At 41.4% G+C, this 15,776-nt stretch overlaps 2 protein-coding genes across 5 annotated transcripts; one reads left to right on the top strand and one right to left on the bottom strand.

Moving 5' to 3' along the window:
* Nucleotides 1-618: 618 nt before the first annotated feature.
* On the bottom strand, nt 619-5,676 carry LOC112576411. Of its 2 annotated transcripts, XM_025258785.1 has the most exons (3): nt 4,592-5,676; nt 3,155-3,353; nt 619-2,311 (listed from the first exon to the last, which is right to left on the bottom strand). In XM_025258785.1, exon 3 carries the CDS (start codon nt 2,294-2,296, stop codon nt 1,019-1,021), a length of 1,278 nt encoding a protein of 425 aa, XP_025114570.1. In that variant the 5' UTR covers nt 2,297-2,311; nt 3,155-3,353; nt 4,592-5,676; the 3' UTR covers nt 619-1,018. The 2 variants fall into 2 exon arrangements, with proteins under 2 accessions (XP_025114570.1, XP_025114569.1); XM_025258784.1 differs by lacking the exon at nt 3,155-3,353 and having other exon boundaries at nt 4,592-5,671.
* A 188-nt stretch (nt 5,677-5,864) lies between these two features.
* On the top strand, nt 5,865-14,911 carry LOC112576410 (ubiquinone biosynthesis protein COQ9, mitochondrial-like). 3 transcript variants are annotated; one of them, XM_025258783.1, is made up of 8 exons: nt 5,865-5,946; nt 11,112-11,202; nt 11,369-11,511; nt 12,079-12,223; nt 12,833-13,022; nt 13,336-13,491; nt 13,767-13,820; nt 14,382-14,911. In XM_025258783.1, exons 1-8 carry the CDS (start codon nt 5,901-5,903, stop codon nt 14,418-14,420), a joined length of 864 nt encoding a protein of 287 aa, XP_025114568.1. In that variant the 5' UTR covers nt 5,865-5,900; the 3' UTR covers nt 14,421-14,911. The 3 variants fall into 3 exon arrangements, with proteins under 3 accessions (XP_025114568.1, XP_025114567.1, XP_025114566.1); XM_025258782.1 differs by lacking the exons at nt 11,112-11,202; nt 11,369-11,511; nt 12,079-12,223; ... (2 more) ...; nt 13,767-13,820; nt 14,382-14,911 and adding an exon at nt 7,235-10,406 and having other exon boundaries at nt 5,890-5,946; XM_025258781.1 differs by lacking the exons at nt 11,112-11,202; nt 11,369-11,511; nt 12,079-12,223; ... (2 more) ...; nt 13,767-13,820; nt 14,382-14,911 and adding an exon at nt 7,308-10,406 and having other exon boundaries at nt 5,891-5,946.
* The last annotated feature ends 865 nt before the right edge of the window (nt 14,912-15,776 follow it).

Below are 15,776 nucleotides of genomic sequence, written 5' to 3'. Positions count from 1 at the left end.
CTCTTGCTGCTTTACCTTTCCCAACCATACGGAGTCATATATACTCATTCCCGACAGCTGCACCACACGGGTATCGAATAAAATGTGCCTTCGGGTTCGGCAACTGCGTATTCTAATTATTCTGTTAGTTGCTTCCATTTAGTTTGTATCGAGTGTCTGGTTTCTATCGCGGACATTTGATCGTTGTTTGTAAGCTTGATCGAAGTGTGATCACGAACTTGTATGACTAGACTGCTTGCAGATGATTCAAAAAACAATGCTGGTGTATACAAAGCTTCCGGCTTAGTCACATTCGACATTGTATACGTATAGGATCGCTGAGACTAACAGCGGAGGACTTGGCGAAAGTGCCGTACATCCATGGATGAAATACAGGTGTAATATATATAAAGGTAAATTGGCATTATAGTTTTTAAGACTGTCTGTTTTCACTCACGCATACACACACACAGAAAGGGGGAGAGAGAGATAACGTACATGGAACTGATGAGACCAAACTGACAAGAGAGAAAACCTACTGAAAGATTCTCTGTTCCATCATGCTACCCGACCTGGTTTGTGAAGAATAGAAAGACTTGGAATCTAAGGCCGTCTGCAAGATTACACGAAACAAACTAATACAAAACGATTTTTTTATTTATGTTGAAATAATTAGAATAAAACACAAAAGAAGTTATACGTTCTTAAACCGATAGTCACTTTCTTGCTTCTACAAATCTTTTGAATGGCTTATTTCTGTTCCAATGATCTAAAAAAACCAAAAAGGACAGACAAGACAAGACAGAGCGAGAAGAGCACACGCTGACAAAGAAAAAAGTCACAACTGGGGAGAGAATCGTTTATGCCGGAGTCCCTCAGTTTGAACATCAAACATTGTCTGCCTGTCACCGTTCACCTGTATAATCAATCATCGTAATAATATCTTTGTGACACTTCTTTTTTCCAGGTACACTTTAATCAGCAAGACTTTTCCCAGTATTCTGACGATTGCCAGTTCTTGAACAGGAATCACAAAATCTCACATATAACAGTTGATATTTGGGTCATCTGTGTCCCATTCAGCATTCTCCACAGGTGACTTTGGGCGAGTCCTTATCATATCGGGCAAAGTTCTCAGAGCACTTCCTTCTTCGAGTCGTTCTTCGACTTTAGGCAAGGTCAAGGTGGCACAGGCCTTCGAGGCCTCACACATGCATGGACACTGATTAATGGAGCCTGCAACATTCTTGTTAGTCGTTCTAGACGAAAAAATCCTGCTAGCGATTTCAGCCAGAGGAGGAATTTCGTTTAAATCAACTTTCCTGGCAGCAGCAGCTAGTTCTTCTGCTGGCAGGTTGACGTCAAGTTTCGCGGATGGACCGGAACAGGAGTTTAAAAAAGTATTTGGTTCTGGTTGCTGGTGGCGGTCATTCGCCTGGTCAGATGGTGGGAGTATGTTCAGGGGAAGCTGCACAGGCGTCGCCGAATAAGGCAACGGCGGCTGTAAAAAAAGTAAATTTCTTTCAGGGACTTCACTTTCAGTGACACTGCATGGGGTCAAAGGTTGCAGCCCGGATTCGTCTCGGCTGGGATGCACATTCTCGGCCAGCTCAAACTCTATTCCTAACTCCCCAGGCATCATGGGAGCTTCAGGCTCGAAAGAGCGACTTTGCTCCTGGGCTGATTTTGCTGGCGAGCTACAGCCATACTTCAGACAAGCAAGGAAGCCTGCTGTGACTTCCCTAGCTTGGCTAGCTGATAATGCTTTGGAGTCCCCAAACTCTGGAAGCGGGAAAGACGAGCCGAAGCTGAAACTCCGGAGGTTTTTGCGTGCTGTCATCAAGCACTTTCCTTCTCCAGGGAGGATGAGGGGCATATGCGGAGGAGGTGTCAGCAAAGCGTTTTTCACAAAAGCGACCTGGTAGAAAGGAGCCGTAAAATCCCCCGCCAACACCGTGGCTCTCAGCTGCAGAAAATCCATGGTGATGACGCTTCCATCCCTGACCTCGGCCTCTTCGCCGTGACGTAGCACCGCCTGGTCCACGACGAGGGGCTTGCGCTCGCTGAGGTTGCTGACCCGGAAGACGAAAGGGTCAAGACCGTCGTGCCACAGCGCGGCGTACAGACGCGACATGCGCTCGTCGTTAAGACGGACATCAGCGGTGCTGCTGCGCCCCAGCGTCACACGTGCGCTCACAGGCTTGCAGAGCGGCTGGCAGGGCAAGAGCGCCGCCACGGCGTGGGGGATGCTGTCCGAATAGAACAGCTGCAGCCGACACGGAGTCTCTACCGTGCAGCAGGTAGCTGCGTCGCCCATGTGTACAGCAGCAGGCTGGAACACATAACACTTATTTAGAAGCAATAATAATAATAATAATCATCATCATCATCATCACTTTTGCAGTCCACCTTCCCGGTTGGCAGGGAGCTCAATGAGTTCGAACGATAGATCGAGTAGCCCAAGTAACAAATGTAGAAGTACAGCTGTAAATTACGAAGTGTTGGGTGAGGGAAAGGGAGGAAAAAATGGCGGGAAAAGGGAGAGACCACCAGCTACTGGAGGTATTGACAAGAGAGTATTTAACAGTATTTTATCTTTAATATGCGAGAGCCTCACGCAAACAAATTGCTGAACAAAACTTGCCCTTACATGAAAATTTGAGTGTTATTATTAATAGTATGTTTCTTACGAATGCAAATGAGGTAGTTGTTCATATTGCACGTGAACAGTTAAAAATAAACCACTAGCATCATAATAATATCATCAGAGTTGCGGTTATCAGCATTCAGCGTGCAGTGGCAAAATTAATTATGTCCTCTCCATGAATGGTGGGACACTTGACCACATACCAACCCCATTCCGTGTTGAAGTTTACACAGCTGTAACTCGAGTTCCCTCTCTAAACACCACCTAAACACATTCCGCGGTTGTCATTTCGTTGATGGGAAGATTATACAAAGCCGTTGAGCAGAGTTTAACAATTAGAAAAAGACCTGAATGCATTCCATATTTCTATAAACTATAAAGAAATAAACAGAAAAATTGTGACATAAAGCTTTAGAGCTTAATGGGTAAATACTGTAATTGTTTGATTTTTATCTTGTTGTGTTGTTTGTTTATTTGCTTTAAAAAAAAAACTCTTAAATTCGCGGAATCGACTCCTTCAAATTTGACCTTTTGAACCAGGAGCTAACACTATTAAATCTGCGCAGTGACGATGCAGGCCGGTTGTTCTGTCGGGGTGAAGGGAGGTTCACCAGGTAAAAGGGTAGATTTGTTGACATGGAGTAGTCTGAGTGTCTCCTTCCTGCTCTGCTCACACAAGTAGACAGCTTCCATGTTTCAACAACAAGTCAGTTCGTCAACAGTGGCACTATTTTTGAACCAATATATAGATGTCAGCCATTACTTAACGTCTGTCTATTTCGATCGACCTTAAGAAATCCCATTACGTGTAGTTACAGTATCAGTGTGAAATAAATATTGTTTCTCTAGATAACAGTTGATTTGGTTGGTTGGTAGGAAATGATTTCGCACTATGAGTGCAAGAGAAAACCGAAGTAACCGGAGAGAAACCCCGATAGGCAAACAGGTGTCACATACAAAGAGTCCAGAGACGAGATCTGAACCCAAGCTTCTTACTGTAGTGGTGACAGCGGGAGCTTTAACCGTTACACTATCGAGAAACAACCCGGATGTGACAGTAGATGGCAAGTACCCGACATAGAAATATTCGACGTGCACACAAAGTCTTTCCACACCCCACCCCACCATCACGCCCTCTTTCTTGCTCAATAGCTTACTCACTCACGCGCGTGACCGTAACCAAACTTCTATAAAGCAAGGATGCTTACGACAAGTCAACATATCAGAAGATGAAGAAAATAATATTATTCATGCTTTATCATTCCCTTATGACATCTTCAGACTCAGTGGCGCCGGAAGGAGCTCGGCTTGGGGAGAAGGGAGGACCCCATGCTGAGAGTGAACGACATTCCCATTATTGCATCCTCTGTATCTTTTTTGAGGGGGTGGCTGCCCCCCCCCCCTTGCCACCTGGTTCCTACGTCACTGATCGCGTTTCTGTCTACTATACCATCGACACAACACAAATGGCAATCTCATTTGTTTTTAACATTGCCCTTTAATCTTGACAATTTTATATATATATATCCTTGGCAAAATTTTCCTTGAGATCTTCAGTGTAATACACTGTTTATCTTGAGATTTGCCATTCTGCTGTTTGAACGTACGTGTTGGTTATTTGAGGTTTGCGCCATGACAGCAACTAATTCTATACCACGTCGGCGTTTGAACGTATATCCCACTGTACTTAATAGCTGTATGACATAGCACCTCCACGAACCTCACGATACAGCGTTACTAACATAACGGTCTTTGATATCTGTTACATACTATACCTTCACATCAAGTACCCTCGATCTCGACATCAATGTTGAAATAAATAAACTTCTTACAGCGCTGTATTCAATTAATAATACGGAGTAGCTAGCACCAAAAGAAATAAACCCTCATCAAACACCCGAACAAAATTCTACACAAAACGATAAAACGAAAAACAATCCGATAGGTAAGTAAGATTCAACTCACGCAAGTTCTTTCTTGGAGGTGGTATCTGGAGGGCTTGATCTTTTGCGCTTGACACCAGTGTGTCCCCTTGATAGAGTAGATGGGGCGCAGCCGTCTCTATACGTATAGCGACATCTATAGTTCAAGGTTGATACATGAGATCAACAAATAATATGCTTTACGTGTGTGAGTCTGTCCACAGTTATCCGCAAACCTACATTCATAGACTATCTAGCGTATCAAACAGTTGTAGACTGACGCAGAAACAGATCGAGGCTAGTGAAGTAACGACCGAAGCGGATTTCTTCACTGGAAACACGATTTGCGGTAGACCTTACCTAGAGAGAAAGAATGCGTGTTACAGACACCTTCAGCGGCTATGGCCGATTCATTCACACACGCAAAGTAATCCATCGAGCCAGCGTGTCCGGGTTGTAGCTATACAAAAGTCTTACTATAGTCACGTCCTGGTGTCTATTCCATCCTCCTCAAAATGAGCTGTTATATGTTCCAGGCGTTCCTCAGAAAAGTTGTACTCTATATATATACCTTGTGCAAACACTGTACAATGTGCAGCTTCCTCTCTATATACTGAGATCAGTCGGCGCGCAACAGTCAGGTTTATAGCTCCCTCTCTCACGTCTTCTCTTCTTTCTTCTTTTCTTTTGAATGGATGAGCAGATAGTTAATGAGGTCAAGGCGGTGGGTTGACTTGTCGGCTATTTGCGGTTTCTGAAAATCTGGTCAGAGGGTGCGCCTCACTTCCTTTTTGCCTGTGCAGCTTCTGCATGCTTGACCTGACCCGCCTTTCATTGGCTGTCTGACAGGTTTATCTAAGCCGTGTGTACTTATTGCACCTCGAACGACGTACGTCTTAGGTGTTTATATGGGTACATATACAGACATATAATTAAGGAGGGACGAATATACAGATAGCTGATATTATTGGTCTTAACACCAATAAAAGGCTGCTGTAGCGACCACAGACTACATTGACAGACATAACAGACATTACATATTACTGTGATCATCGAGAAATACTATGCTTTATTAAAGTCTTGCACACACACGCAAACGCGCGCGCGCGCACACACACACACATAATTCGATCCCACCTCAAAGAAACATAGAAAAGCGGAAGTCTTACACGCGGCTGATTCGGCTAGCTTCGAAACATATAAATCAGACATCAATAAAATGGTTACTAAATTCCATAATATTAGACACTAAATGAAGCATTTGGTGCATGAATCTTTGATGCAAGGAGGAGGCTACTCTGTACTCCGAGAGACGTTGTAAGGTAAGAACAGATTATTTCCCTTTAAATGTCATGGCGTCCAAGTCGCTGATGTCAGTTCGTCATTTCGCTCGAACAGGTAGGACATCCTGATTCTTATCAGTTACACAAGTTTTTATGTCATTTATCTTTTGGAAGATGACACATTAGCAAAGTGTGCATATATATATATATGACGGCAACGTGACAGTTCTATTTTAAAATTATGACAACAAAATCCTAGAAATCAGAGTGCATCTTTTTCATTATTTACGACTCAGTTTTGGCAAGCTATAAATACTCTGAAGAGGGCTTCAACAAAAAGTGTGACAAATATAGCAGTCATTTCTCGTGGATAATATTGTATTTAAAACTTGCAGCTCAACTGCTTATATGGTAGTAAATCGTGTGTATGGATAGGAAATATGTATTAGCATTAAATGTCGATAAGATAACCAACAGTACTTTGGGGTCTAATCAGAATCAATACAGAATAAGTACATAAAACTCTTGAAGGCCTAAAAGTTTACAGTAGCTTCAGTATCTATTACCAAACTGTTCACTTATAGTATTATTACTTTTCTTAAGAGTTTAATATTTAAAGGTAGGCAGACTGCAATATTTCCTATTGTTGGGTGTATTTCAGATGGAAACAGTGAAATTAGCAGGTTTAGTTAAGTATAAAGAGGTTTTAGTTTGTATGGAGTTTTGTTTTCAAGACCAAAGAAGTCACTATTGGTGAGACTGGATGAGAAGCTGTCTTGGATAACTGATGCTGATTTGAGCAGATCACTGTTCTATTGTAATGAATTGTCTATTCTAATGCTCATTACTTCAATTTCTAATTACTTTGGGTTGTAGAGATTTGGCTTAGGTGAAAAGGACAGCAGTAGACAAACTTGTTCAGCATGTTTTTCATATATTTTGGAGAGCTAGATTACCAGGATACTGTCTGATGATGTAATGACCTTCAAATTGCAGCTAATGCAGCTATATAATCATAGACTTAGAGAAAGAGAGAAGTTTATAATCAAGCAGACAGGGAGTAAACATCCCAGAACTGAAACCATACTGCAGCTTCATTTAATATGTGATCCAACAAGTTGCTATTAATCTAATGCATTTAACTTTTAAACTGATAGCTATTAACAACTAAAACCAATTCATATCTACAATACTGTTTGAGAGAGCATTAAAGTATGTTATACAGTGCATTATTTTGGTCATCCATGTGTGTGTATATATATAAATGTATAAACATTTCATATTGTTGACATTTTCCGTTTAAATAAATTTTACTGTTGAAATTTTGTTCAGCGTTAATGGTAAAATTCAGCAGCAGTCAATTGTTATGGTGTTTAGTACCAGTTAATTCATTTTCATTTCAGAGTCATTTTGCAGAAAACTGCAGGAAAAGTACCAAGTGAACCACTAGACAGCTTTTCCTGTTTTGTGTTTTAGGTAGTGGAGTGCATACCAGGAATGTGTCTTGATGAGATTGTTCATTCATCCAGAGAACTATTGTGAACAGTTCATTCTTCAAGAAGACCACTGACATTACTACCAATACCACTGATAGTTTATCACAGGACAAAAACTTGATTTATTGAATCTTGATGCTATAATTGATATAAAGCAGAGAGAAAACTAAGCTTGGCAATATAGGCATTTCCAGCAGCATAGCAGATGTGTTAAGCCCAGAGAAAGTTCTTGTAGTTTCTTAAGAAAGTTAGATTTTAAACGTAAAAAAAATAATCATCTGATCTGATATATTGGGTTTTACTTTTAGTTGACTAGAAGTAGAGAACTTCCAAAAAATAATGAAGCTCCAGAGCAAAATTGATCATTCAAGAACCTTTGAAATGGAAGAACCTATAGCGGTGCCTCCTGTTGCAAGTCAAGAGGAACTGATTGGTAGGATTGCAGAATGTGTGGCTGCAAGGGATGACCGTGGACTTCAAGCTTATGTCCTTGAGCAACATCTTGTAGACCCACATCACTTCTGGGAACTGACTATTCTGCTGGCCCCACAGCTGACAACAGAAGTGCTGGATAAGAATCCACGGTTTTTCACCACTGTCAGACGATGCCTGACGCATTTTGCCCGGCAGGGTAATGCCAAGGAAATGTTCTTTGCTTTTCTTGAACAGGTGGATGGTTTCAAGGATGATGCACTGTACATCACCATCCTCCCTTGCTTACAAATCGTCCTTCTGAAAATGCCGGTAATGCGAGGCAGGTCTCTGGAGCTCGCCTTGGATTCTCTTGGAGCCCACATCCGAGGAATACCAGTACCCAACAACTGGAATTTAGAAGGCGAAGAGAGAAAACTGCTGGAAACAGATTCAAGAATTCAGCGATTCTTGGACACAATCCCTGCTTTTGTAACATTTCTGGAGCCATTTTTGAAGTATGATGACACACCTACATCTAGCAGAAATGCAGATAGACAGTGGGAAGTAAAACTTTTAAAGAAGTCTTTACTAGCTCTCATGGAGCACCCATTTGTTTTCCTTGATGTGCACCATGACTATAACACTGGAGCAGCAAAATCTTATAGCCGGGACTGTGTTGAACAGGTAGTTGAAAGCTTGGCCTGCATTGAATCAAACTTTTATAATTCTGTAGAAGCAGTCAAACATGAGGTAAAAACTACTAGAGATACAAAGAAAGCCTCACCTAAGAAGGACATTGACGAATCTGAGATGGATCAGATGGCTGAGGAAAATGCTGAAAATGAACAACGTGCCTCTGGGGAAGGAAATGGGCAAGATGACACGAAATCAGATGAAGAAGAGATTTCACCTTTAGCTGCTGCCTGCTTGGCTTACCTGGTGCAAGTAGAGCACCTGGGGATTAATCGTTGGCCCTTTGTGCATACGCACCTCCACCTGCTGCATTTTATGTTGCCCAGCATCCACGTTCTGTTGACTCACATTGCTCACACTGCCGTGTACAAGGGGGTGGCATTGTTTTCCCATCGATTGTCACTTCTTGGAGATTCTTTGGTTCCTGCAGATTCGTTGGATGACCCCAATTTTTTGGTAGCAGTAAATGATTTGATAGGGGTCATGATCTACTGTCCCAGCTTTGAGCACCGAAGGTCAGCTCTGTCCACTTTTCGCACCCTCTTTACAAAACTGGAGCCTGTAGGGAGACGCCAGTTAATGCAAGCTGTGCTTAGGTCTTGCCAGCATTCTGGAGTAAAGTCTGTGGTGATAGGGATCCTAAAAAATGAACTTGATAGAGCACTGTGCAAGTACTCAGAAGTCATTCATAGTGAAAAAGCTCAGCATGGCATGAAGTCTTTAAGTGGAGGTGGTGCAGTTGGTCAATCTAAAACCACTGATACAGAAACACAAGAAGTGTTCTTTGGCACACATCTGAAGCAGCTTCTTGAACTTGCTACTCATCTACCAGATGGAGCAGCTACAGATATGCTGGAACAGTCTGATGTCATTATGGCTACATTAAATCTCATACGCTTTCTTATCCTGCGTGACCCATGTAGCCTTGACCTCACAGGCATTTGGGGCATGGCTGAATGGCTGGAGAATGAGTATCTGCATTCAGTTCAGCTTGGGTTGGACATGTCAGTTGGTCATTATCAACTGGAACTGGATAATTTTAAGAAAGGGGACCAAACCGCTGGTTCAAGACAAGGCAGGGGATCAGATCTCACAATGTCAGTGTGTGTGGCAGGAAGTGAATTGCCACCAATGTCACGGGAGCAGCGATTGCTTGTCATGCAGTCTGCACTGACAACATTTGACATGATGAAATGTGTCCTTGCAAGAGTAATTGAGCTAATTGATCTCAAGTGGAAAGAAACAGAAAATATTACATCCACGAAATGAGACATGATTAATTGCAAAATAACACAATTACAATTAAAAAACAGCAATCTTACATGTTGCTTATATATCAGTAAAGCTGATGATTAGTGAATATTTAGTTAGGAAATTTATCTGTTAAGTCGATGACCAAAAGCATGGACAGAATCCTGTTTTAAGGAGAATTTAACTAAACTTGTTTCTTAGTATCTTATTGTCTTATAGTCATTGTGAAAGTCATTACTGATTTGATGTGGAATCCAGTCATATAGTGCAAGTGCTGATCAGGAAAAAATACAATAATACATGACAAAAAAAAAGATGAGGAAACATTTTCCGTAAAGAGAGAGGCTATAATATTTATTAGAAACAAAGCATTTATGTTTTAAACTTACAAACTATTTAGCTTTTTGTCTTGTCCTATCAGTGTTGTATTTTTCTATGCCTTTATCATGTATGCTAACATGGACACATACAAACTCATGCACTCAGAATTTGCGCGTTGGTAAATGTGGACATGACCTCACAGTTTAACTTGGAATATGTAAATTTCCAGCAAAAGGCATTAATAAAGAGCGACGACAAAAGAATAATATTTGAGATGTTCCAAGTGCACATATGCATGTTTTGTGTGTGTGGAAAGGTGCATGCACATGCAAGTGTATGTGTGTGTTAAGGCAAGAGCATATAAATGACAAGGGATTGCATCAAAAACATTTAAAAAATGCAATTGGTATGTTTGGACTGAACCTTTTTTTTTAATGCGTATCGTCATCTCCCCAGTCTCAGCATTGAATAGTGTCATATAAGACATGGAACATATTTCTGAGTGTAGTTTTTGTGATTATTATTATTATAAAATTCTGTTGTTTTTTTTTAAAGGGTCAGTTCTGACTGTAATCTACTTTTGCTCTTGGAGGTTTTGGATTTTCTAAGCATAGCTTCTTGGACTTTAGACAATAATGCAGGAATACTTTTTAAAGAATTTGTGTTGCAACATTAAATATTACAAATGTTCTCATAAATATTTGATATTCAGAAATAAATCTTGTATATGACACATTCTTACAGCAAACACATTTTAGGAAATAAACTTTGTAGACTTACTGATTTACAATTACTGCAGAAAGCAAAAGATAAATAGAACATTTACAGTAGAAAACAAGAGTGTTTCACAAATGATTGGAATAAGGGTTCTTCAAGTACACGACCAAGGAGGGGTCCTTGCAATGACAAGCATTTATGGATACTAATTAAAGGTACAAGTGTGCTGTTGTACATATTTTATGTTTTAATTTAACGTGGACACTTTAAAGGGTAATTCATAACTACAAAAAGTGTAAAGTGCAAAAACAGGGTACACTGATGGTGTGTGTGAAAGAGGGATGCTAACTGCACTTATCAGGGTTTTTCTTTTACACTGTTATTGCAGTCCTTTGGCACTTGATCAAGGACCAGCGTCGTGGGTTTTCGTGTACAAGAGTTGTCAACAGCCAAGGAAGAACATCGTACAATGATTCAGAGTAAGTTGATGAAATCGGTAAACAATTCATCTTGATCTCTGCAAAGAAGAAAAATACTTTTTTACACAGGCTTCAAGTGTAATTACCGTGAAGTTGATGACAGTTGCTGACACCTAAACAAATATTTACAAATCTGTACCCCTCTCCTTTTCCCTCTCCCCGTCAGGGAGGAGCGACATGAGGGAGAATGCCAGTCCGGAGACGTGGAGTTAAGGGAACAGGAAGAAGTGGACAGTCGCCATCGCATTCTGGAGGCGGCCCTGCCCTTCGTTCACGTGCACGGCTGGACAAGGAAGGCGCTCGCAGCAGGTTTGAACTTTTCTGTCACGATACCCTCGTCCGAATGCGCACATGGGGACGTTGTTAGGGTCTGCTTGGTCTTGAAATCAGTCTAGAAAAACTGTGGACTAGCAGGAAGGTGACAGCAGTTAAGAAAGAGAATCGCACAAAAAAATGGAGGATTTGGAGTGCAGATTTGCAGCAGCATGAAGTTGATGGTCTGACTTGGGTTTTTTTTTTTGTTTTGTTTTGTTTTTTTAATCCGCTGTTTTATTTGACAATAGTAAAGTGGCTGAACCCAGCCCTCTGGCTCTACCCTCCCTGGTGATTGACAACAAATCCAAACAAATGTGGAAAGCTACCTTTGACACTTAATATATGCATACATTTGTCCTGGCTTTCCTTCACTGTAGTTCGTCCACAGCCTGTACCGTACCGATTGCAAATTCTTTTTACCACCAAACACATTAATCTTCATTGTCGTGTTTATATTTTAGATTTGCATTGTTGCTGTAGTTCATGCCGTTGCTGCTATGGTTAATGAATTAGTTCTGACGACGGCCTTGTGATTCCTGACTTCTGTGTCGTGACGTGTAGGCGCGGAGGCGGAAGGGTATCCTGCTGTGACGCACGGCATGTTTCCGCGCGGCGGCGCGGAGTTGATCAGCTTCTTCTACTCGACCAGCAACAAGCGTCTAGGTACCATCCTGGCCGAGAAGGTGCAGAGTCTTGAAGAAGAAGAGTAAGTACATTATGAACTTTAAAGGTCTAGTGGGGTACGTACAATGTTTCTTTTTTTTTCTTTCTTAATGACCACTCGATCTTTAAACCGTTTCTTGTATTTGGCGATCATTCTTAATTTGAACCTGAGTGAGGATGATCAGCAAGCAAGGGGACTTCCAGTTTCGTTGCTAAGGTGAGTGGGCGCTCCATATCCCAGTCCAGTTGTAAACGTTGGTTAGCTGAAATCTCGTGGAGAAAAAGAATTAAAACCTCGTGGACAGTAGGTTCGAAAGAGACTTTTTCAAATGACGAATGAAACAGCTCTCACTAAGGATTAGTTGGCGTCTTTTGTTTATGACAGTCGCACCGATGTCATTTGGGGTCAGGGATTCTAGAACGAGAGTACTTATCAAAAAGCCAGACTTTTTTGATGCGTCACCTATGAGTTACGATCAAGCAGATTAAGGTTTAGATTAAGTAGATTAAGAACACTAATGAATCAGTTTGTGCTTAATATGCTTTTTATTCGAGAACAAACCTTAGACTGACTGAACTCTGCGGGGATAATCGCAATTCAGTTCCTAAAGCATCACGCTTATACATTTTACTCTGTGTGTGTGTATAATAGGAAGCCAAGCACTCGAGAGTTCATTGGCTACGCCCTGGAAGCTCGACTTCGCATGATTTTGCCATATATTGACACATGGCCCCAGGCCATGGCTATTCAGACGCTGCCACAGAACGCTGTGGAGTCGTGGACTAACCTCGCCAACCTTGTCGACGAAGTCTGGTATTATGCCGGAGACCGTTCAGTTGATGTAAGCAAAGAGTTTGTTTGCCTCATGGTAATGCTTCCTTTAGATTTTCCTATGGTGTGTGTGTGTTAAATAGAGAGAGAGCGAAGTGTTTTGAAATGGATTAAGTTGAATCAGACCTCAGCCAATGGGAGAGCTGTAGTCATGTGTTAATTACGCGTAAACGTGAAGGCACGGTATGCACCTCTGTGTGTGTGTGTGGATGTTTGTCAGTCTGCATCTCTAGAACGGGAGCTTTTTTCGGTCATTAGAAAAGGAATTTGCGCCTCACTAGAGCTTTAAGATCGATGCGGTTGTCCTCTTTCTCTCATTGCAGTTTAACTGGTACACAAAGCGTGCAGCTCTGGCCGGCGTCTATAAGGCCACTGAAATCTACATGTTGCAAGATCGGTCAGAAGACAACACAGACACCTGGGCATTCCTCCACAGGCGTCTCGACGACATGAAGACCTTGGGGAATGCTGTTCGACAGGTACGTCAGGGGGTTGGTTCGTCATTGTTTACACAACCACAGCAGCTGCTGCACGACTGTTACACAACCGCAGTACACAGCTGCTCTCTCTCTCTCCTTGTCCCTCTCTCTCTCTCCATGTCACACCTATTTTTTTCTGCTCCTTCTCACGCTTCGTGTATATATATGGCTGCCCACAGGCGTTCTTGAGGAGTGGGTGTCTAAGACTGACCAGACTACATTTTTACCAAGTTGAGTGGTATTCAGTCTTATCATTTTTGATGATCTTGTTGCAGACCTCGCAGACGTGCAGTGTTGTGGGCGAGAGTCTATGGGGCTTGTGCATAGTTGTGAGTATCGTCTGTGTGGAGAGAAACTGAAACTGTCCACTTAAAACACTTTTTTCGCCTTTTACAAAAAAAAAATTATAAAGCTTATAACAGAAACATCTCAAACCACAAAAGGTTACTACCAACACTACCCGCCAAAAGCAAGGTCTTGTCGTCGTCATTATAATCATCAGTCCTCACCTACGTCAACATAATTTTTAAAAAGTTCAAGTTTCAAGATGTATAGGAGTTAAATATATCCGTTTTAGAAAGTTGACAATCGGGTGTTTAGATATAAACTCAAAATGGGTAATTTCCCATTACCAACAATACCAACCAACCTAAACATCCACGCACCTACCGTACATAAATAATGAAGTTTGTGTCCTATTGGATCGTATGATTAGATAATTATCACCATATATAATTTCTTTTTTAGAATTTTGATTAGCATACATGTATTAGTAGTGATGAATGCAAGGACGTGAGATGCAGTTAACCCAATTAGCATACCACACCTGGTTGGCAGCACTTTTTTTTTTAAAAATAAGCCACCAAAAGATGCCTTATTTTTTTTTACAGGGACGTAACATTCTTGGGATGAATCCACGCCACAGATAACAATTGACACAGAAAGGGGCCTTGCTTATTCTCGTGTGTTTGCCCACAGTTTTTCCCAGTGGGACCATCTCATAGTGTGCGATGTGCAGTTTCGGAAAAGATTACAGCTGGAGGTAATTGCATTGTTACTCATCAGATGCACGAAGGTGAAATATTACAGCTGGACAGATAACGCTTGCCCTAAGCAACTGTGTCAAGTGGACCCATTTGCGCATCCGCTGACTTAAACGATGTCGTGGGACTTGGATTCACCAAGGAAAGATTGCGGAGCCTGCTTACTTGCCGTTGAGTTACGCATGCTGCGGAGAGAGTTTATTAAAGGACCGGGAAATGGGTCACACGTGGAGTAACGCTCAAACGTAATTCAATGTCCTTCATAGTTCTCAGGTTTACGGAAAGTACTTGATAGCCTGTGCACATACATAACAGGCGGCTCACTCCGTTGGTCGTTTTTATGTTCATATAAAATAAAATCGACATTTAAATAATTATACATAGTATTCTGAGTTTTATTGTTTCAGTGTGCATTCAGGACTGGCCTCTGTAAAACGAATAGAACTATAAATCTGAAACAAGTAGATGAATGAATAGATAAACAATTGAGTACAGATGGGGAGGGGAAAATCGATGTTTTTGACTTCGAGCCAACAGCTAAGGCAAAGCAACTGGCTCTGTAAATAGATGCCACATGTAGAGAAAAAACAGCATGCACAAGACGGGGATCTGAGCTCGTGACAGCCAATCCTCACTTTATTGGTGACAGACGCTAACCGTTGCACCACCGAACTGCCTGACAACTGAGCTAACACCATGATCAAAATGATCAGTGTACAGAATGAACAGGAAAGTCATATATTTGTCAGTGCATTTCCAGAAAGCATGTGCATAAAATAAAAAAGTGAAACGTGCAGAAAAGAAATGAATAAATGGACATACAATTTTGAAATTTATTACTCAAAGTATAAAATAACAGCTAAAAAAAAAAAATAAGCTTTTGAGTAGTGGTGAACATAAAGATGCATGTAGAGTATGACATCACAAACTGCGACTCACAGGAACACGTGCCAAATCTGAATAGCTGCGTAATAATTGTGGTAGTGGTGGTAAGCTTCGAATAGTCTTCAGCAACTGTAATTGGTGGAGAAGGGGGCATAAATCTAATGCGAAAGTGAGAAGGTTTCACGAGTTGTCTACCATCTCTTGCGCACGCGCACATACACACACAAAAATGTGTTCTGTCTACTGAGATTGTGCGCATGAATTCTTAAAATTGTGCTTTCTTTCTTTGCTTGTAGATATTTGACAGCCTATATTCACAGACTAACATATTCTCTCTCTCTCACACTCACTAACATT

The sequence above is a fragment of the Pomacea canaliculata genome, linkage group LG12 (genome assembly GCF_003073045.1).
Source record: "Pomacea canaliculata isolate SZHN2017 linkage group LG12, ASM307304v1, whole genome shotgun sequence".
NCBI classification, from domain to species: Eukaryota; Metazoa; Mollusca; class Gastropoda; order Architaenioglossa; family Ampullariidae; genus Pomacea; species Pomacea canaliculata.
This window is presented reverse-complemented; position numbering and strand designations above follow the sequence as displayed.

Coding starts and splice junctions, on each gene's coding strand:
- LOC112576411 (XM_025258785.1), bottom strand. CDS start 2,296: ATGGGCGACGCAGCTACCTGCTGCACGGTAGAGACTCCGTGTCGGCTG.
- LOC112576410 (XM_025258782.1), top strand. CDS start 7,667: ATGAAGCTCCAGAGCAAAATTGATCATTCAAGAACCTTTGAAATGGAA.